The sequence below is a fragment of the Betta splendens genome, chromosome 17 (genome assembly GCF_900634795.4).
Source record: "Betta splendens chromosome 17, fBetSpl5.4, whole genome shotgun sequence".
NCBI classification, from domain to species: Eukaryota; Metazoa; Chordata; class Actinopteri; order Anabantiformes; family Osphronemidae; genus Betta; species Betta splendens.
In genome coordinates, this window is record NC_040897.2 from 13,738,890 (window position 1) to 13,757,357 (window position 18,468).

Sequence of the window (18,468 nt, forward strand, 5' to 3'; positions counted from 1 at the left end):
CCGGGTGTCATGCTTGTCGTTTAGCCCCTGTCCACATATGATGACCGGCAGCAATGGATTCCACCACTCTGCTCCCAGCGCGGTGATACCTGCCGACAGACGGAGTCACTGACAGGTAATGAGCAGAGGCCGAAGCAGGGACAGCTGGAAAATAAGATCATTTAAACCAAACAATTGGTTTAACAGTCATTTATTTATCTAGTGAAGCTCCTTTATCAAAAAGCAAATCACATCCATCACAGATTTGTGCCAGATCAGTGCAACAAAGTTGCACCTCATCAAAGCTCAGGTGCCAGCATCTGTCATCCCATGAAGGATTTTCTTAACGGAATACTTTGGATAAAATGTCAGAGCAAATTATGTAAGACTGGGAACTAATGACCTTCATTCAGCAGCATTTATGAAATCCTATTTGCGTATTTCTCAACCTGTAACTGTCAGATGTGAAAAGTCTAGACTCCAGTTCTAAGAACCTCAGGCAGCAGATTCTATGGTAAAATGTGTTGTAATGCAGAATATAAATAATATATGAAATCATACATTATACTGGATAGTATCTAACTATCTATAGTAACTTTCAAAGTTCTTTCAGGTTGACAACTCATTGTTTCCTGTGGATTTTAGGCTTCTAGAGATTTATAGTAACAGTTTGCATTTTTATGAAATGTAAAAATATATGTTTTGCTTTACTGTGTCCCCAGTTCATCTTCCAATCAAACCATGCAAATACACGTGCATTTGTCTCCAACAACACAAAAGTGTTCATCAGCATCTTGTCTTTTGTCAGTTCTTGAGTAACGGCTTCAAAAACCCACACGTCAAAAAAAAGAAAGAAAGACGAGCTGAGGTGCAAAGGTGAGTGCATTTATGGAAATATGATCCTTGATCCAGAGGTTTAAAAGCCCGCCTCACCTGCAGGAGCTGTCAGACACCAGAAGAGCGCTTCCAAACAACAGGAGCACTAGAAGTGAGTAACAAATACTGCTTAATGTTTATTATTAATATTATGACATTTCAATAATTAAATTCATTCTTATGAATTAAACGTGACACTGTTAAGCTACACGCACATTTTTTTTCCTTTTTTCCATTTTGCTAATTTGTAATTTTGCAGGTTTATACACCTGAATCTCTATTTAGCCCTTAATTTACTACAGTATAGACAATTGCAAACATGACAGTGTTAATAAAAAGACTTAGTTTATACAGAGTCAAGTAACAATCGCAGTAATAGTGAGCTGCTGTAAAGTACCGGTACTTGTTCAAAGGGTTCAAAGTTTCAGAGGTGAACAAGAAAGGTGTGGGTGGAAAGGAGGCAGAATAATCACATGGTGATAAGATAAAACAGAGGTAAATGCTGTGATCTTGTGGTTCCAGTCAGAGCTGACACTTCAAGCTGCACCATGCGGTTCATCACGCTGCTCTTCCTGCTGAGCCTGACTTGTCTCTATCTTGCGCTGGCACAAGGTAAGTGACGCTTAAAGCAGACGAGTATCTGGGACAAACGCACTATACAACACATAGGTCTGTGAGAAGATAAACTGAGCTGGTGAAACTGGAGCCGCGTGGACACGTGCCCTCAGTGCTCAGCTGGTCTGATTGTGCCACTGGCCTCATTTACATGGTCATAAAACTGGATTTCTAATTCTGTATGGTTTTTTTCCCCAGTGAGTTATGAGGACTGCTGCCTGAAGTATGTGAAAGAAAACCCCTACCACAAAAGACATGCAGTGACGTACAGATACCAGGAGACAGACGGAGGCTGCAACATCCCTGCTATAATGTAACGAGCACCGCGGCAGCGCTTCTTATTTTAACGGAAGCGTCCCATCGTAGCTTCTAAAAATAAACTCGTGTTTGCATCAATTCTCCTTCAGCTTCGTGATGAGGAAGGGCCGTCTGGTCTGCGCAAACCCCAGGGAGGCTTGGGTGGTACAGCTGAAGAGTAAGCTTGACCGGAGAGCAATCAAGGCCAGAATGCAGGTGAGCGAACGTCGAGGGCGGTTTCTGCAAATCTCTGCCAGATGTTTGATTTTACATATTCACCCCAAATCAAAAACACGTCTCTGCTCTTCGCAGCAGCACAAGACAAAGAGGACCAGGGTGTGATCGCTGACGGCGCCCATTCAGCCGTGTGGTGACCCTTATCATCTAAGCAACAGGTTTATGGCGTCTTTCTGGAAGGAGGTGGGCCAAGAAAGTCCTGTAGCACTACTTTCGCTTTCACTCTCCATTAAGATAAAGGTCAAAAGCTTGTGTAGAGCTGCAGCAGCACTCGTTGTCCAGGGTTCGATGCCGATGCTGAGAGACCGACATGTAAAAATCTTGGCTGCACGTCTTGCCTTTTAATGCATCAGATACTCAATAAGCTGTTTATTATATAAATGCTGACAGAATGTGAATGAATACTGATAAAATAATATATAATGTTATATTTTCCTGATAGCTTTGTGTAATAATGTGTTCAAATGAAAACAAACCGCTGACTGTAAATAAATCTGTGATCTGTGTCATGGGGAAGCAGAAGCTTGTGTGTTGATTTCTAAACGGGGTCCTTTTGTTTGTATATGTGTGGGTTTTTTGCAATTATACATTCTCAATATTAAAATAAACTTACTCTCCAAGCTGGTTTAGATTTATTTCTTGCTTTGTATGTTTTGCAATGTTTTTCTATTTCAACTGACAAAACTGAGAAGACGACCTGATGGTGGTGAATATGACTAGTCTGTGTCTAATGTATCACCTATCGGCATCATCACAAACATGAGTCCAGTGTAACCAGTAGATATGTAACCAGTCTCAGACAATAAACCTTTGAAGTGACTCTTTTAAAGTCATAGGAAATCACTTATATCAAAACCAGTGCCCTTTACCTTAATAAAACCATATACAACAGTGTGAGTTCAGGTTTTACATGTCACAGCCTGTCTTTTTCTCTGTGCACTGCAAAGTGAATAGGAAATAAACCAGGGAGATTTAGAAGTCTGTGGATGTGACATTTGTTGATTTACAACCAGTTTCTAGTCTGACATGCCGCTGCGTTTGCTCATTGATCCACACACATTACGTTCCCATTTCCACGGACATTTGTGAGAACTGCTGGGACACGCAGCTGATAAAATCTCACTATGAGTAATGCAGTTTGACTTTACTGTCTGCTCAGATTGATGACTTCCACACATCAGTGCATTGTGGAGGTCTCGTCTTCCAAAATGCAACGTGCTAAAGGAGGCTCCATGGCAACATTATCAGACAATAGAGGCACATACCCAGCAGTGTGTCATTACCTGGAACTTGTTGATTAAAGCAAAAGTATGAACAAATCTGCTCAATTAATGTACACATTGGTAGCAATTGAGATGATGGAACGGTTGCTAAAAAGGTGAAGTGAGGCAATTTACAGTGAAAAGGAAATAATCCGTGGCACACAGGTGCAGTATTTGTTTGAATCAGCTGCCAGTTTAGCCCAAAGGAAGAGGTGATAGATCACCTGACGAATTCATAACAATTACGAAGACATTAATAGAACACGCAGCATTGATGGACGCCTGAAATTGCATTCGGCATGACTAATAGATGCCACCTTCAGAGGTCAGAGCATTAGGTTACAGCTTGGAGAGGCTTGTGATGCCGGGGCGCCGTCGCTTCTTGTTTAGACCACAACGCCGCTGACATGTGCTGCAGCCGCCGCTGCTACAAGCCGGGGCAGAGAGAAACGGCCCGTTGGCACGGCGACGAGGGCCTCGTCAGGCTCTCATCAAAGGGCAGAAGAGGATGAAAGCTGGCCACGAACTACTGGAAATGGAACCCATGAGCAGGTAAATGTGAAAACACAAAAAAGTAGGTCATACAACGATGACTTATAATATATATAAAAGCATAAACCTCATAACGGCAGCATGAGAAGAGGAGTCTGTACAGGTTTAGAGCCGAGTAGTGACGCATAAATCATAAAAAGCTCAGATGAAAGCAGTAATGAGGTATTGCACAGCAGCAGGTATTTGGACCCTGCATTGTATTTATTGCCACAACAATCAGTACTGTTCTACCTGAGCCCAAAACCGTTGTAACAGCTACTTTCCTTCACTCTGAACAACCGTGTACTTGCAGGGCCGTAAATAACGAGAGGCGCGGGAGCGCGGCCTCGTGCAGACGTGCGGCCGTGCTCCTCACATGATGAGGCAGACGGCGGAGTCGCGCCTGTTCAGCGCGCCGTCAGAGCCGGCTCGCCACTTCATTCGGACTCGTGACCGTTCCGCGCGCGGCTGGAGAGCCTCCGCCGAGCTCTTCCTCTGGCGGCGGTGCAGCAGAATCCGGTAGCAGCCGGTGACGGGGCTCCTCAGGTCCGAGCTGCTGTTGAGGTGCAGCCTGGTGATGCCCAGGTCCTCCAGCGCTGCCTTCACCACCAGCTCGTCCGGGCTGGGGTCGTAGGCGGGGTCCCCGAGGCGCGAGGGCGTGGGGCTGCAGGAGGAGTAGGCCTGGGGGGACTGGATGCCTCTCATCCAGCCGCCGGCCATGATCTGAGGCGGAGTGAGCCGGTCCACGGGCACCAGCCTCAGGAGGCCCGCGATGACCTCCCGACACGACCCGGGCACATGGGAGGGGACGGCGTAGGAGCCCTGCAGGATGCAGCGCCTCAGCCGCCCCGCGGTGGCGGCCTGGAACGGCATGGTGGCCGTCACCATGAAGTAGAGCAGGACGCCCAGAGCCCAGAGGTCCGCAAAGTGGGCCACGTAGCCCTTGTCTCTGAGGAGCTCCGGAGCCGCGTAGGGCGGCGAGCCGCAGAAGGAGTGGAGGATGTCGCTGGGGCGGCAGGAGGCGCTGAAGCCGAAGTCACCCACTTTAATGCAGCAGGCGCTGCTGTAGAAGATGTTCTCAGCCTTCAGGTCCCTGTGGACAACATGCTCATCATGCTGGAAGAGAGCAGAGGGTGCTTTAGTTTCAAACCAGTCGAACTGACCAGCTATAATGAGCTCATCCCGCGGCCTCACCATGTACTTGACTGCAGACAGGATCTGTGCGAAGGCGAGCCGGGCCTCCAGGTCGGACATGCGCCCCCTGGTGCTGATGCGGGAGAAGAGCTCCCCTCCGCCGGCGTGCTCCATCACCAGGTAGAGGCGGCGGGCGGTGTCGGCCACCTCGTACAGGCGCACGATGTGGGGGTGCGCCAGCCGCTCCATGCAGGACACCTCCGACGCCAGCAGCGCCCGCGAGCGCCCGCCCAGACGCGCCTTATCCAGGATCTTCACCGCCACCCGCTCTGCCGTGACGACAGCGCCACCTTTCATATCATCTAATCTCCTCATTATGTGTTGATCAACGTCTTTCAGCATTTCCCTCAAAGTGTTTGCTTATCGCAAGCTGCAGGCGGCGAAGGCTGGAGACAAACTGTGGCTCAGCTGCTTGATGGGATTATGTATCACCTCCTGACATCTGGATTGACCCAGACTGGACTTACATTGAGCAATAAGCTGTGTTGTATTTATTATACTCTAAAGCCTAACTGATGGATGATATGGATCTTTTGGCAGCATGAGATGCAGCAGAACGTGACAAAGGCGTTAGTCTGTGGTGGTAAAACCCTCCGAACATTATTATGTTACTGTTACATAAAAGCATATTTGAAACTCGCCCAAGTCTGCTATTGTGTGCACACTGTGTCTTATGAAACCACACAAAGCACGTTCCGCTAAACGTGGCCGGTTCCAGTGTCTCACCTCGGGTCAGGTCGTGTATCCCCAGTCTGACCTGGGAGAAGCTGCCGGAGCCGATCTCCCCCCTCAGCTGGTAGAAGCCCACCCGTCGCCCGGACGCCAGGTCATCCAGCACCGCCTCTGTGTGGGTCAGGTCGTACAAGGCCTTCGCCAAAGCCGTGCGCCGCGGCGCCTCCCCTCCGTCGGCCGCGCCCCCCTTCGCCTCCGCCATCCGGGGTGAGGGTGTGAGGACGGCCTCCTGCAGCGGCGGCGTCTTCAGCTGGGCCCCTGAGAGGCAGGCGTCAGATTGGGATCATACATGCTGGTGTAAACGGATGAGTGCATGAAGAATAAACTTACTCACATGTTTTCCCCTTTAGGTTCTTCCTGCTCTTTTCTATGTTGATTGCGTTGTTCCTGCCGGTCAAATACATGGTGGCGCTCCCAGACACCAGAGCGAAGTGTGACAGATGCTCTGATCGCTCCACTGCTCCCGCTCTGTGTGACCTGGAGCTGCTGTCCTGTAACCCAGACTCTGGGACTCCTCCCTCTGCAGACACAGGACACAGGCTTTACAGGGGCTTGACGTGAACCCAGACGGGTACAGGTGCTTGAAGGGGACATTGAAGGATAAGCTGCTCAACATCACCACCATCATCATTATTAGGACATTTAGAAATGGATGTAACTGTTAACAGGATCCAAATTCAGGACTTTCATTGTATTTAGGGGGCTTAATGTCATTGTAGTCTCCAAAGTACTAAATGAAAATCTAGAACTACATATTAACAATATGATACATGCTTTAACAGTATAAAAGATAATCTTTCATTCAAACGTAGTAAAGATGTGTTGCTTTCACATCTTCCCTGTGTCTGAATAACAAATGGTGTGTGAAGGTGTCCTCAGTAGGACAGCGACCCAGACACGGAGCAGTGGACTGTCTGCCACCGTCACCCCATCACCCGGCGCTGGGAAGCATAAGCTGCAGGTCCATGTCACAGATGAGTCATGTTAATCCAATCAGCACCTGGGTGATCGTCTCAGCACGTGCAGCGGTGAAGGAGAGTCCACGCCGGCACCAGAAGCTGGGAGTCACTCAGCAAACCAGTCACCAGGAAGACATTAAAAATAGCTTCAGGCTCTTTAATGATTTACAAAAACGTCCCCAGATGAATTGTTTTGTTCATGTGGTGGTGAACTCCATGAAGCTCAAACAAACTCTGTGCGCTACATGATTAAATTAAGAAATCACGGAGACTAAAACTGTGTTTTATCAAGATTGTGATCGGATTTCAGTAAGATTTAATGAACGGAAACAATAGAAACCGTGGGAGCCGTCGCCCTAATCAAGGTGTCTGAGTGATGATGATCTGTTGATCCGCGTGAAGATGAGGGATCACATCAGCACTTCAAAGCATAATCAGCATTTTATGAAGAGGTAGAAACCAGGAGGATCCACGGACGTGACTGTCACAAAGACCAACGTTTGGAACAAATGGGGAACTTTTCATTAATAATGTGTGTTTTATTAGTTCTTCTTTCCCAACTGGGTTCTTTAGAAAACCATGTGAACCTCCAGCGTTAATACAGACGACGTGATTCAACCTCGTACTTTTTCAAGAAGACTCCTTAAGGGAAGTTCTGAGAGGTCTGGCCATTTGGTGCCACGATGAATAAACACAAAGGTGCTGGAGTTTCCAGGACCAGGGCCCCACGCTGATCCTGTTTATGTGTTTTGGCCGGGTTTTGTTTTAACCCCGAGGTGCTAAACACCTTCCCCCTGAGATAAAAGATGATTAATGCCTTTGACTGAGCGACACTTTAACGGTTCTAGGCTACTTAAGCCCTTTATTAGCGCCAGCTCAGGCCCGGGCGACACACTAGAGCCGCAGGTCCTCGTAGCAGAAACAGACAGGACGCGGAGGCTTCCTTTGAAGACCACCTTCCCACTCTGCATTGAAATTTGATTAGCGATTTGATCCAACGCCTTGTTTTGGAGGCTTCGGCTCAACCCTTTAAATATCAGAGGCGCTGGAGCAGAGGGACAGTCAGGATCCGGCAGCTGAGGAGTAGCTTTGGACTGAAGCCATGGACGTTCCTCCTCTCATGCTCCTGCTGGGTCTGCTCCACCTGACCTGTAAGTACTGCATTATTCTGCTTGGTTCCTTCACTGCTACTGATGCGGCTCCTGGTTAATCCCTGTGTGTGTGATGGAAAACGTGATGCCCATAGCTTTAAATGAACTGACTGGACTTTGTGAGTGTGAACAACGTCTGTGGGGCTTCAACATGTGCATTTCTTGTGCTTTCAAGGGACTGGAGTGTTGAGCAGACACACAGATCACAGAAATCTGTTCACACAGAGAGCGTGCTGCAAGAGACAGAGCCATGTTGTATATATTGGACAAGGTAACAATGCATTGGGTTTAAACATAGAGGTTCTTATTGATCATCAGTCGAGGCCTTGCAGTTTGAAATCACGCCCACTTGGCTTTTCTCTCTCTCTCTCTATCTTTCTCCTCTCTCTCTCTCTCTCTCTCTCTCTCTCTCTCTCTCTCTCAGACATCTCAGGGGGTCCTGTCAGCATAGACGTGGGGATGTGCAGGCCACACTGCGGGGGGGGGTCCAGGTCGTCACATGACGCTGCACAGCAGGAGTATTCGAAGTACTCGTCGATGCTGGAATTTCTCAAGAGCAAAAGAGTGAGTGAGGCTTCTGCACGCTGCCACAGGGGCGCGCTGTAACGTTGAGATCTGTCACCCCTCTGAGCCTCTAATAATAGGTTTGACAGTGAGTCAGAGAGGATTTAAACATTTAGATGGTTTAACACAAACAAATGAACTAAAATCTCAGCCTGTGAGTGTAAAAACACACTGATGCAAACGCCAAAATGACGTTTCTCCCTGAAGATTAAAGCGCGCGGCTCGGACGCTCCGGAGGCGGCGGCGCCGACCCAGCTGCCCTCGTGCGGGATGAACCAGGCGTGCGAGCCCACCGGCATGCGGGTGGAGCGGGTGCTGCTGCTGGAGGGCCCGCGGGAGGTGGAGGTCATCGAGGAGTGCCACTGCGAGATCCGGCTGTCGCAGTGCTTCCGCGTGCCGGCGCTGCGGACGTATTACTCGGACACGCCGTACGAGGCCGTCATCGACGTGGGAGGATGCTCCCGGTCCAAGGGCTCCCCGGGTGTGTATGCAGGAAACCAGGAAGTGAAGCCAGCGCCACAGGCACCCAGGAAATAAACAGGAAATAGCTTGTTTATAAAGACGGTGCACAATATCCATACAACACATTGCAAACATCTGGTATATGAGAGCTTTGACTAAAAGAACAGCTGGACCTCTGGAGAAGCAGTAGACGCTGGTTTAAAGACACGAGGATGAGAACGCTGAGCGGAGGCTGCGTTCAGTGACTCGGGTCCACTAACATGTTCCTATTCAATGCTTCACAGAGGGGTTCTCCTGTGTCCCCACGGTGTTCGACTCGGCCTTGGTGGAAACGCCCAACAAAGTGGACCTGGTCCAGACTGTGGTGGCCTGCGAGCTGAAGGAGAGCTGCTACCGGGTCTCACATGTAGAGTATTACTACGAAGCCGTGTACCACGCAGAGGGAGTCAAAGAGGAGCGGCTCAAAGTAAGTCCACCTCGTCTGGGTTTCCTCCGGCGCGCGTGGACCAGAACCTTCTTTGACGACGCCACTTTCGCCTCTTTTGTGATCGCGTGGGGAGGAAATGGGGCGGGAGTCGGGCGTCAGACCGTAATGAAGTGTCTTTATTCACCAGCCGTGCGTCGGGGGCAGCACTTAATCAAGCTAATCCGCTGCTGGGCGGCTGGCACCGCACGCCCCCGCTGTGAAGGGCCTCGGCGTGTGTGCTCCATGCTTATTCATGCGCGGCCCACGGCAGCAGACGCCATCAGTTTCATTTGCAAATGAGCAAAGTGGGGTTTTTTCTGCCGCAGCTCAGTCGACTTTTCTGCACGGAGCAGGAAAAGTGTATTAGAAAGCAAAACACTGTGACACGTGTTTCAGCTTCTTCTCAGTATTAACTGTGCTTTTGCACAAATGCATTAAAACAAAATGTGTCTGTAGAAGGAATTTAAACACTGTTCTTTTACTCACAGCATTAATTCAGCTCCCACTTCAAAGGTATTTCCTGCAAAGTGCGCTTCACTGTAATAAGTTCTTATCTTTGATTTGAGCATCGTACTACGATCAGATAACAAATGGGGGAGTGGGGAGGATTTAGATTTACAGGCGCAGTCATCTGCTGTGCTCGAGCACCTAAAGTGTGAGCGCATTGCAAACACAAATGGCCCCTGCAGGTGTTGAATCAAAGCAGTCCCCGGCAGCTGAGTCCCCTCCAACCGGGTCAATATTTGTGGCCAGCTGTGAGCTGATTGCTCTCTCTCTGTGTTGCTAATTTTCCACAGGAAATAGATGTGGGCAGATGCTTGGGAGGCTGCGTAACAGGAAACCAGTGCCTTCTCAGGTAAGTACGAACACAGCTGCCACACACACCTCCTCCGCTCCTCTCATGATAATTGCCCGTGAGCTCCGACGCCTCGGTCACTAAGCATTCGGGCCTTTATGCTCCTTTCTGCGCCAAATGTCTCTCAGGCCTCCTGCTGTGCGAGAGATTGTGACAGACATGTAAAAAGCTGCCGTGCTTTCTTTGTAATGCCACTGGTTGGAAAAAATACCAAACAAAAGAAAACAATATAACATAATAAACTCTTCTATTTATTTAACTGTCACAGGTCTCTATTACGTGGGCACAAAATGACTTTAATATATATTTTTTAATTTATATCTGCAGGAGTCCATCTGATCCAGCCACTTGTCAGCTGTGGGCTGAGAGACAGTCCAGCTCCTGCGTTCCTCAGGGTCACGAGAGCCACAGCTTCATCAACCAGCACGGCCACATTCGCACGGTCCTCTCCATCACGTCCTGCGTGTGTCAGAGCTAAAGGCGATGCCCCCTACTGGAAAACCAGCGGCTCCGGAGGCTTCACAGGCTCCCACAGCGTGCAACCGGTTCACCTGAACACTGCAGCTTTAGAGACTTTCTACACTAAACTATTATTTGTAATATATGTAATATATGTAAATATGACGATTTTGTAAATAAAGACTGCACAGACTGAAATATTTTGCAACACAAAAAACTACAAATAAAAACCAACAAAAACAAGAACAAGATTCCAAATAATTGTTAGTCTGTTCAAGGTCAGGTAAGAATCATATACAGCACTATATGATACTACAGATAACTACAGAATCAATGCAGTGCGAATGCAACCTCACCAGTTAAATAGGATTTGCAACAAATCAGCTCCAAAAGCCTGGAAATAAGTTTCAAGACGCACAGAAACCATCCAGGTCTCTGGAAAAACACACGTGCACGCTCTTAATTGTTCCTTGTCCTCATATGAATGTGTGAAACAAACCTCACAGTTTACTGCGCCATTAAATAGAAGCGGTTTATGGCTTGTTTCAAAGGTGCGACGTAGGTCGAACTTTGATCTCTTGGACGCTCAGAAAGAGGAAAAGAATGGACCGTGTTTGTTTTTTTGTTGCGTAACGTTCGTGCGTAAATGTGCGTAAAATGGATCAAAGGCAACAAATGGCACAAGTCGCCACTTGTGGATATCGGGTGAAAGACTTGAGCAGGTTTCATAGATTCAAGCATGAAACTGATAGGGAGCTTAGAGATAAAATTACAAATGAATGTGTCCACGCACATGTTTAATCTTCATCCATTCTGTTTGTGGTGAAATAAACATTAATTAGACTAACACTAAATACAATTTATATTAAGCACCAAATCCTGGCTGCCCTTTATATATTTATGCTGTAACCCACGTCCGAAACAACTCGGAAAAGGCCGAATTAAAGTTTTATCAGCTGAGGTTTTAGGAGAAAAAGTCACGACCAACCGTTTATCGCCACATTAAATCGCGCCGCCGCAGGAGCTCGATGCAGCTGCTGTGGTTTCAAAAGCAAACCCGCAAATTGGGCGATGATCCGGCTGTAATTGCATAAGCAGTTATGCAAATCTCACGACGTGTAGTCCGCGACACCCGTCCTTTCACAGAATTAAACGGTTTACACCAAAGACACTGCGAGCATTATTCTAAATTGATGGATTCGTTTGCGCGCAGTGAAGCGAGAGCCTCGACGCGTCCGCGAGGAGTTGGTTCCGTCCATAACTTTATCTCCTTCCTCTATCGACGTATAAACCAAAGATAAAACCTAATCCACATAAACCCATCGCTGGTCTGTAACAGGCCAGTTTCAGTATATTTGGAGGTTTGTTGCCAGACATGGAGACAATGGGACGGTATAAAATCTACAATCGGGTTCACACCTTGTTAACACCTCCATTAGTCGCCCTTTTATATTCGCTGATTGGTGATTTACATTTGCGACCAAATAGCATCTTTGCTGCTGTTTACCGAGGCTTCGGGGGCACTGGGGAGTCACCGGGGGCATTTGTTATAAAAGTGGACCTTCGTGGAGCCCGCAGTCACTCACTCCGACTCCAGCTCGTGCGCTCCGAGGACGCAGACGCACCGCGAGCGCAGAGATGTTGATGTCCGCGTTCTGCTTCGCCTCCTTCCTGTGCGCCGTCGCGGCGCGGCCCTCCTTCAGCTACATGGAAAACCACTTCAGCGTCGACACCGAGTCGGAGGAGATCCGCTCGGCCGCCATCAAGAGGCTGCTGGAGGTTTTCGGGATGGACGACCCCCCTGCGGTCCACGGACGCAAGCAGCCGCCCCAGTACATGCTCGATCTGTACAACACGGTGGCTGACGTGGACGGAGTCACCAAGGACCCGAACCTACTGGAGGGCAACACTGTGCGCAGCTTCTTTGACAAAAGTAAGACTGCGTGCGTTTGAAGGTGTAACCGTGCACGTGTTTACGCTGGTGTCTAATTATATACCGTGCTCGCAGCGCGCAGTGAACAGGTGGAGTACAGGTTCAACTTGTCCACGGTGGCCAGAACCGAGAAAGTTCTCACCGCAGAGCTTCACCTCTTCAAGCTGCGCCCTCAGGCAACGCCGACCTTCAACCGGCATCACTTCTGTCAGGTACGTGGGAGAAACGCTTGCTCAAAGGCAGCGGGCGGCGTTGGTTGGGTGCTCACGGTGCTGCGACGCTCCCTGCAGGTCAGCATCTACCAGCTGCTCGACGCCGCCAGGGCCAACGGCACGCAGGACCGGAAGCTGCTGTCGTCTCGCCTGGTGCCGGTCCACTCCAGCGGGTGGGAGGTGTTCACCATCACACAAGCGGTAGGTTCCGAGCGCTGCTCCTCACGAGCCGCCGGGCCAGCGCTCAAACAGCAGCTCAGCCTGCGCTTCTCTCTGCACAGGTCCGATCCTGGATGGCGGACGAGGGCAGTAACCTGGGCCTCCACGTGGTGGCTCGCACCCTGGGAGGAAGCCCCGTGGAGCCCAAGCTGGTCCGCTTCGCCTCCGGACGCAACCATCACCAGAGTAAGCAGCCCATGCTGGTCCTGTTCACCGACGACGGCCGCCGCTCCACGACTCTGCAGAGCACAGGTGAGAGTCCGGCGCCGGACGGTCACGCTTTGCTCCCACCGCCTCCTAATTCATGCACATCAGGCTCAGGCCAATCAGACGACTCAGCCCTTCTCTGCTCCCCCACTCCCAGGCGGCGCCGCGGCCGTGGCCAGCCTGCCCCCGGCCCCGCTGGCCGGTTCTGCCGCCCGCAGGGCCCGCTCCGTGGACTCGGGCGAGGAGGCCGAGGCGTCCAGGTCCTGCACGCGCCTGCCGCTCTACGTGGACTTCGACGAGATCGGCTGGTCGGGCTGGATCGTGTCCCCCAGGGGCTACAACGCGTACCACTGCAAGGGCTCCTGCCCGTTCCCCCTGGGCCAGAACATGAGGCCCAGCAACCACGCCACGGTCCAGTCCATCATCAACGCGCTGAAGCTCATCAAAGGCATCGAGACGCCGTGCTGCGTGCCCGACAAGCTCTTCTCCATCAACCTGCTCTACTTCGACGACGAGGAGAACGTGGTGCTGAAGCAGTACAACGACATGGTGGCGGGAAGCTGCGGCTGCCACTGACGTCAACCAGACTCTGACGTCAGGATGCACAGATGGGAACTGGGTCTGGAACCGCCACCGTGCTACTCATGAGCCAACATGTGACACTGTAATATATGTATATATCTATAAATTATAATATATGATGTAAGTGATCTCAGGTGTAAATGTGTATATGTTTTCTTTTCTGAATGGCATTAGAATAAATGCCGGAAATCCAAAATAAGGAAATGCATTTGTAAAAACGTTTGTATTCAGCTGTAGTTTGTGTTGCACGCGTTGATGTTAGCAGAACAAAATATTTGTACATAAACTGATTTAAAAGATTCTTTTGCAGGAATGAATTCATTGTGCTGATGCTTTTGGAAAATGGGATTGTATTGTTCACAACGACAGCATTAATAAACAAATTAAACAAATGCTAGCCGCCTACTTGTGCAAAGGTTCATTCAAGCTGAATGACGACTGTGTAGATTGGCTTTTTTTTGACAGACATCTGATCGGAGGCCAGTCTGCACAGCCTCCTCTCCACCACTAGAGGGCGCTGAGCTGCACCTGGGTGACGACAGCTCAGTCTGAAAAGGAAGGAAGGCTGCAAGAGCAAATGCAAATATATGTAAAACAGTAAGTTCATGTTATGAGTACAGACTATCTTACAGGCTTCAACATAAAAACCACACAAACCTCTGAACCATGTTTTCTTTCACAGCCTGTTTAGGGTCATCATCCATCTACTTCCCTGTGAAGCAGCATTCTGTTAGTTTACTTAAACTAGTTTTGGTGCACGTTCAAAAGTCGTATTTTACTTTAGACTACTGCCCTTTAGGCATCAACTGTCTTAAGGTTTGTCAATCTAATTAATCAGCAACCACAACATTAGGCAAGGAATATGCGGTGTCAAAGAAAATAATTAAAATCACTCACATTGATTCCAATAATCAGAATTGGAAACGTCGCTGTGGTTTTAATTTGGCTCGAGTTTATTTTTGGCAGCGCAGCGACATTCCAGGACGTGTTTTAATTCACACCTCGCTGAGTAATTAAAGCTGGCGTTTTCCTCCAGGCAGAGAGCAAACAAAGGCAGAAGATCCGAATCAACGGGAGGCTGAAGCAGAAGAAGCCACATGAAAGCACACATCAGCAAGATATAGACAGATGCAGGCGATACGGAGCAGAGCTTCAATCTTTATACAGTAGATTGTGACTGCTCATTATTTGTCTTATACTGGGTTTTCATTCGTGGATGATCCCCAGGGCTTTTACTAGATGCAGTCAAGATGTTTGAGTGTGTGTGTCACATCAGAAATACTTCAACCTGACTGTGCAGGACTGTGGGATAAACTGTGTCTCATCATAAACTCTATGGGCCCAGCACAAAGCCCTGTCTCTAAAGAGTGTAACCCGAGCGCTGAGCAAGGCGTTGGCCATAGAGTGGCACTAAAGGGGGTTGATAGCACTTGACATGATGCTGGACGACAGCCCTCGCTCATTGTCACAGGGGCTGCGCTTCACAATAGAGAAAACCATGAAATGCTGCCATTATAACGGGACCAAAGGAGCCGGCGACAGCCCGACACCTGATCTCTTCATTGGCTCCCGCTTCCTTTTGTCCCCGTATTTCATATCTGACATATCCACACGCCCTAAACGTGCACTTGATGTTGGAGCAGCGATGGACCTGAAGCTCCGCTCCAGTCATGGGGAATAAACAGACCATCTTTACAGCGCAGCAGCTGGACGCATACCAGGTCGGTGTCAGTCTTTTGTGTAGCGGGGCCATGTGGGGCGTCCGCCGGCTGCTGATCAGGGCAAAGCTTTTATTTTAGCTAGTGCAGTCCAGTTGGGTCAACATTGAGTTTGCTCAATGTTTTTTTTGATCATATGTCTGTTTGACATTCAGCGGTAGAAGCAAACTAACACTCCTAGTTTTTTTTTTTTAATTCATCAGCAAATGATGAAATTACTTACAATAATTACGTGGCCGGTGATTAAACAACACACTGTATGAGAAACGCTGCATCCGCATGAAATCAAGCTCATTCCTGTCGTGTTTGCAGGACTGTACCTATTTTACAAGAAAAGAAATTCTCAGGTGAGCGTACAATGACATTATCAACTGTGTAATTATATAATCGGAGTATCTGCTGGTGAAAAACCCAGACACAGCTGATTATCGCTGGACACAATACTGCACTGTAACTTTAAACTACAGAGGACTGTCCCACTGTGGGGCCGACCAGCTTTGACATCACCTGCTACGTAAAATCTGATTTTTTTTCACAACACTTTAAGAACTAGTTCTGTATCTAAATATTAGATTCTTACCTAAATACTTTCTACACAACTAGATAATACAGAAGATACCGTATTTTGTAATTCAATACTGAAAGTAAATATTTGAAACCTTTCTCTAGACTCTTCTACCGTTATCGGGATTTGGCACCACAGCTCGTTCCCCTTGACTACACCAACCACCCAGATGTGAAGTTACCATATGAGCTGATTGGCAGCATGCCAGAGCTGAAGGTGGACCCGGTGCTCCGCACACACCCTGCACACCCACTCTCTCCCTGTGTTCCCACTTCATAATTAATGACCAACTAATCGACAGAATTCTTTGGACGCGTATACATTACCCGACTCCTTTAAACTGGCAGAATGCTGGTGGGTCCCTCAGGACACACTTGTTGGAAAAGGGTCAATTATCTGCCTCTTAACACAATGACAGCAAGGTAAACAGGTGTGTTAACACACCTGAGATAGGGAAGCAAAAGGGAGAGTGAGACATTCACGATCATACTTTGCCTTGTGGTCGCCATTAGTCAAAATCTGGACAGTTTATAGATTATGGAGCAGCATGACACCCAAATAAAAAGTAGCATGTGGTCGTAATGTTGTGGCTGATTTACACATGTAAATAAAACACAGTTTTACGGCTTGATATTCATCAGAGGAAGTCGTAGCAGATGCTTCCACCTCTGGGCTCACAGTCGTCTGGTGTCTCCTCTGTCCAGGACAACCCGTTTCGCCAGAGGATCGCTGAGGTTTTCTCTGAGGACGGAGAAGGAAACATGACCCTGGACGACTTCTTAGACATGTTTTCAGTCCTGAGCGAGATGGCACCGCGCGACCTCAAGGCCTACTACGCATTCAAAATATATGGTAACGTATTAAAGTGGGGTTTAAAGAAGTTGTGTGTTCTTTTGCTGAAGTCCCTGAATACTGGAACATTATTAGTAGTAAGAGTATATGTTGAAAATGAATCAGACCTCAGTGATGTCCAACTCTGTTAGGGGAAATTCAAACAAGCTGTTAGTGAAGTTCAACAACAGAATCTTAGAGTCACCCGTTTTAAATCTGGGCTGGTTGGAACCTTTAGAAAGTCAAATACCACCAGTCACAGGTCAAAGGCAGATAGATTTTAATCCTCCTTGTGTGTTTCTAGGACTTATTGATGGGAGAAACTGCTCTTATTATATGATTCCTGAAACTCATTTTCTGCAGTCATCCGTGAAAAGAAAGCAAACAATGTTACATATGTTGGGGAAACGACCCTTAGAGTAAAGACCCAAAATTGTTCTGATACCAGAATAAAGAAAAACCCTTTTAAACCCTTACATAAGCTTGAACTCTGACCCCCTGTTCGCCCTGCTGTCTTAACAATAGCGCTGAGACATGGGAATCATGCATTTTAATACAGTAACGCTACACTGTATGATAGCTCCACATGCGTGGTGAAGGGTTACGGAGCTGTAACCACGACAGACGGCGCACGCACGCTGCTAAATGATTAACCAGCCTATTAGAGAGACAAAGAGCTGGTCAAAGTCAGCACCGATGTCCCCCTAATTAACAACTGCTGACAGAAGAAGACGTTACCTACACATGGTCTCAGTCATGGGTCAAGGAAACGCTTTCATTCATTAATCATGAGCTACAGAGGAAAATAAGGTTGAAGAAAGTTATGATGCTAATGAAGACCTGGATTAACCTCTGGGTGCGTTGGCTTTAGACTCTCAGCAGCTTGTTGTATCTGGTCACATCAGCTCCAAGGCAGAAAAAGGAAACTCATTTTCTCAGTTAACTTTTTTTCTATTGTGTTTTGCAAGATTTTAACGATGATGACTTCATCTGCAAATCAGACCTGGAGAAGACGCTGAACAAGCTGACCCGTAACGAGCTGACGGAGGACGAGGTGAGGATGGTATGTGAGAAGGTGATCGATGAAGCCGACCTGGACAACGACGGGCGTCTGTCCCTCGAGGACTTCCAGCACATGATAGTTCGAGCTCCGGACTTCCTCAGGTGAAGCCTCAGTAATTATGAAGTAGAGACGTCAATGCTCTGTATGCTAATGGAAGCCTGTCTCCTTACAGCACCTTCCACATAAGGATATAAAGAAATGAAGCAGTAAGGTAGATTACATTAGTTTGATTTTGAATCTACAACCAAAGACTGACCTGCGTCGCAGCTGGAAAGCAGAGAAACACTGAACATATTTATGAGAATTAATAAATCACAAAACGGTGACTGGAAATCATCAGTGAAGATGATGATGTGACAGTGGGTGAGTCACCAAAAAGAAGCCTCAGCCAACCATCAAGACAAGCTTCATTAGCTGGGACCATCAAGTCCATGGGTTTTCCATCAAGGTGTCCAGTTTCCCCAGACTATAAAAACACATGCTACAGTTTTGCAGTGG

At 48.2% G+C, this 18,468-nt stretch overlaps 5 protein-coding genes and 1 long non-coding RNA gene across 8 annotated transcripts; 4 read left to right on the forward strand and 2 right to left on the reverse strand.

Moving 5' to 3' along the window:
• The first annotated feature begins 918 nt into the window (after positions 1-918).
• On the forward strand, positions 919-2,629 carry ccl25a (chemokine (C-C motif) ligand 25a). Of its 2 annotated transcripts, none has more exons than XM_029133004.3 (5): positions 919-967; positions 1,378-1,467; positions 1,669-1,783; positions 1,878-1,983; positions 2,080-2,629. In XM_029133004.3, the coding sequence occupies exons 2-5, from the start codon at positions 1,404-1,406 to the stop codon at positions 2,107-2,109; spliced, it is 315 nt and encodes a 104-aa protein (XP_028988837.1). In that variant the 5' UTR covers positions 919-967; positions 1,378-1,403; the 3' UTR covers positions 2,110-2,629. The 2 variants fall into 2 exon arrangements, with proteins under 2 accessions (XP_028988837.1, XP_028988838.1); XM_029133005.3 differs by having other exon boundaries at positions 2,083-2,629.
• Positions 2,630-2,663: 34 nt separating this feature from the next.
• Positions 2,664-8,611, reverse strand: LOC114845014 (serine/threonine-protein kinase NIM1-like). Its single transcript, XM_029132745.3, has 4 exons — positions 6,058-8,611; positions 5,718-5,981; positions 4,992-5,260; positions 2,664-4,913 (listed from the first exon to the last, which is right to left on the reverse strand). Exons 1-4 carry the CDS (start codon positions 6,125-6,127, stop codon positions 4,170-4,172), a joined length of 1,347 nt encoding a protein of 448 aa, XP_028988578.1. The 5' UTR covers positions 6,128-8,611; the 3' UTR covers positions 2,664-4,169.
• Positions 7,698-10,659, forward strand: pnhd (pinhead). Of its 2 annotated transcripts, XM_029132748.3 has the most exons (7): positions 7,698-7,833; positions 8,009-8,104; positions 8,258-8,397; positions 8,605-8,878; positions 9,144-9,325; positions 10,123-10,181; positions 10,509-10,659. In XM_029132748.3, exons 1-7 carry the CDS (start codon positions 7,785-7,787, stop codon positions 10,657-10,659), a joined length of 951 nt encoding a protein of 316 aa, XP_028988581.1. In that variant the 5' UTR covers positions 7,698-7,784. The 2 variants fall into 2 exon arrangements, with proteins under 2 accessions (XP_028988581.1, XP_055359618.1); XM_055503643.1 differs by lacking the exons at positions 10,123-10,181; positions 10,509-10,659 and having other exon boundaries at positions 9,144-9,625.
• Positions 10,660-12,278: 1,619 nt separating this feature from the next.
• Positions 12,279-13,968, forward strand: admp (anti-dorsalizing morphogenic protein). Its single transcript, XM_029132747.3, has 5 exons — positions 12,279-12,573; positions 12,649-12,785; positions 12,864-12,986; positions 13,067-13,256; positions 13,369-13,968. The coding sequence occupies exons 1-5, from the start codon at positions 12,279-12,281 to the stop codon at positions 13,785-13,787; spliced, it is 1,164 nt and encodes a 387-aa protein (XP_028988580.1). The 3' UTR covers positions 13,788-13,968.
• A 253-nt stretch (positions 13,969-14,221) lies between these two features.
• LOC114844011 (uncharacterized) lies at positions 14,222-15,874 on the reverse strand. The gene is made up of 4 exons (XR_003783671.2): positions 15,735-15,874; positions 14,691-14,871; positions 14,451-14,505; positions 14,222-14,358 (listed from the first exon to the last, which is right to left on the reverse strand). It is a non-coding gene; the product is annotated as an uncharacterized LOC114844011 (long non-coding RNA).
• Positions 15,378-18,412, forward strand: cib3 (calcium and integrin binding family member 3). The gene is made up of 6 exons (XM_029131001.3): positions 15,378-15,514; positions 15,824-15,858; positions 16,181-16,292; positions 16,781-16,928; positions 17,876-18,071; positions 18,143-18,412. The coding sequence occupies exons 1-6, from the start codon at positions 15,464-15,466 to the stop codon at positions 18,162-18,164; spliced, it is 564 nt and encodes a 187-aa protein (XP_028986834.1). The 5' UTR covers positions 15,378-15,463; the 3' UTR covers positions 18,165-18,412.
• The last annotated feature ends 56 nt before the right edge of the window (positions 18,413-18,468 follow it).

Coding starts and splice junctions, on each gene's coding strand:
- admp (XM_029132747.3), top strand. CDS start 12,279: ATGTTGATGTCCGCGTTCTGCTTCGCCTCCTTCCTGTGCGCCGTCGCG. Junction 12,786..12,863: donor ACCGGCATCACTTCTGTCAG/GTACGTGGGAGA, acceptor CGCTCCCTGCAG/GTCAGCATCTACCAGCTGCT. Junction 13,257..13,368: donor CACGACTCTGCAGAGCACAG/GTGAGAGTCCGG, acceptor CCCCACTCCCAG/GCGGCGCCGCGGCCGTGGCC.
- ccl25a (XM_029133004.3), top strand. CDS start 1,404: ATGCGGTTCATCACGCTGCTCTTCCTGCTGAGCCTGACTTGTCTCTAT. Junction 1,468..1,668: donor CTATCTTGCGCTGGCACAAG/GTAAGTGACGCT, acceptor TTTTTTCCCCAG/TGAGTTATGAGGACTGCTGC. Junction 1,984..2,079: donor CAATCAAGGCCAGAATGCAG/GTGAGCGAACGT, acceptor TGCTCTTCGCAG/CAGCACAAGACAAAGAGGAC.
- pnhd (XM_055503643.1), top strand. CDS start 7,785: ATGGACGTTCCTCCTCTCATGCTCCTGCTGGGTCTGCTCCACCTGACC. Junction 8,105..8,257: donor TGTTGTATATATTGGACAAG/GTAACAATGCAT, acceptor TCTCTCTCTCAG/ACATCTCAGGGGGTCCTGTC. Junction 8,398..8,604: donor AATTTCTCAAGAGCAAAAGA/GTGAGTGAGGCT, acceptor TTCTCCCTGAAG/ATTAAAGCGCGCGGCTCGGA.
- cib3 (XM_029131001.3), top strand. CDS start 15,464: ATGGGGAATAAACAGACCATCTTTACAGCGCAGCAGCTGGACGCATAC. Junction 15,859..16,180: donor ACAAGAAAAGAAATTCTCAG/GTGAGCGTACAA, acceptor ACCTTTCTCTAG/ACTCTTCTACCGTTATCGGG. Junction 16,929..17,875: donor CTACGCATTCAAAATATATG/GTAACGTATTAA, acceptor GTGTTTTGCAAG/ATTTTAACGATGATGACTTC.
- LOC114845014 (XM_029132745.3), bottom strand. CDS start 6,127: ATGTATTTGACCGGCAGGAACAACGCAATCAACATAGAAAAGAGCAGG. Junction 5,261..5,717: donor GATACACGACCTGACCCGAG/GTGAGACACTGG, acceptor TCGTCACGGCAG/AGCGGGTGGCGGTGAAGATC. Junction 4,914..4,991: donor TGTCTGCAGTCAAGTACATG/GTGAGGCCGCGG, acceptor GCTCTCTTCCAG/CATGATGAGCATGTTGTCCA.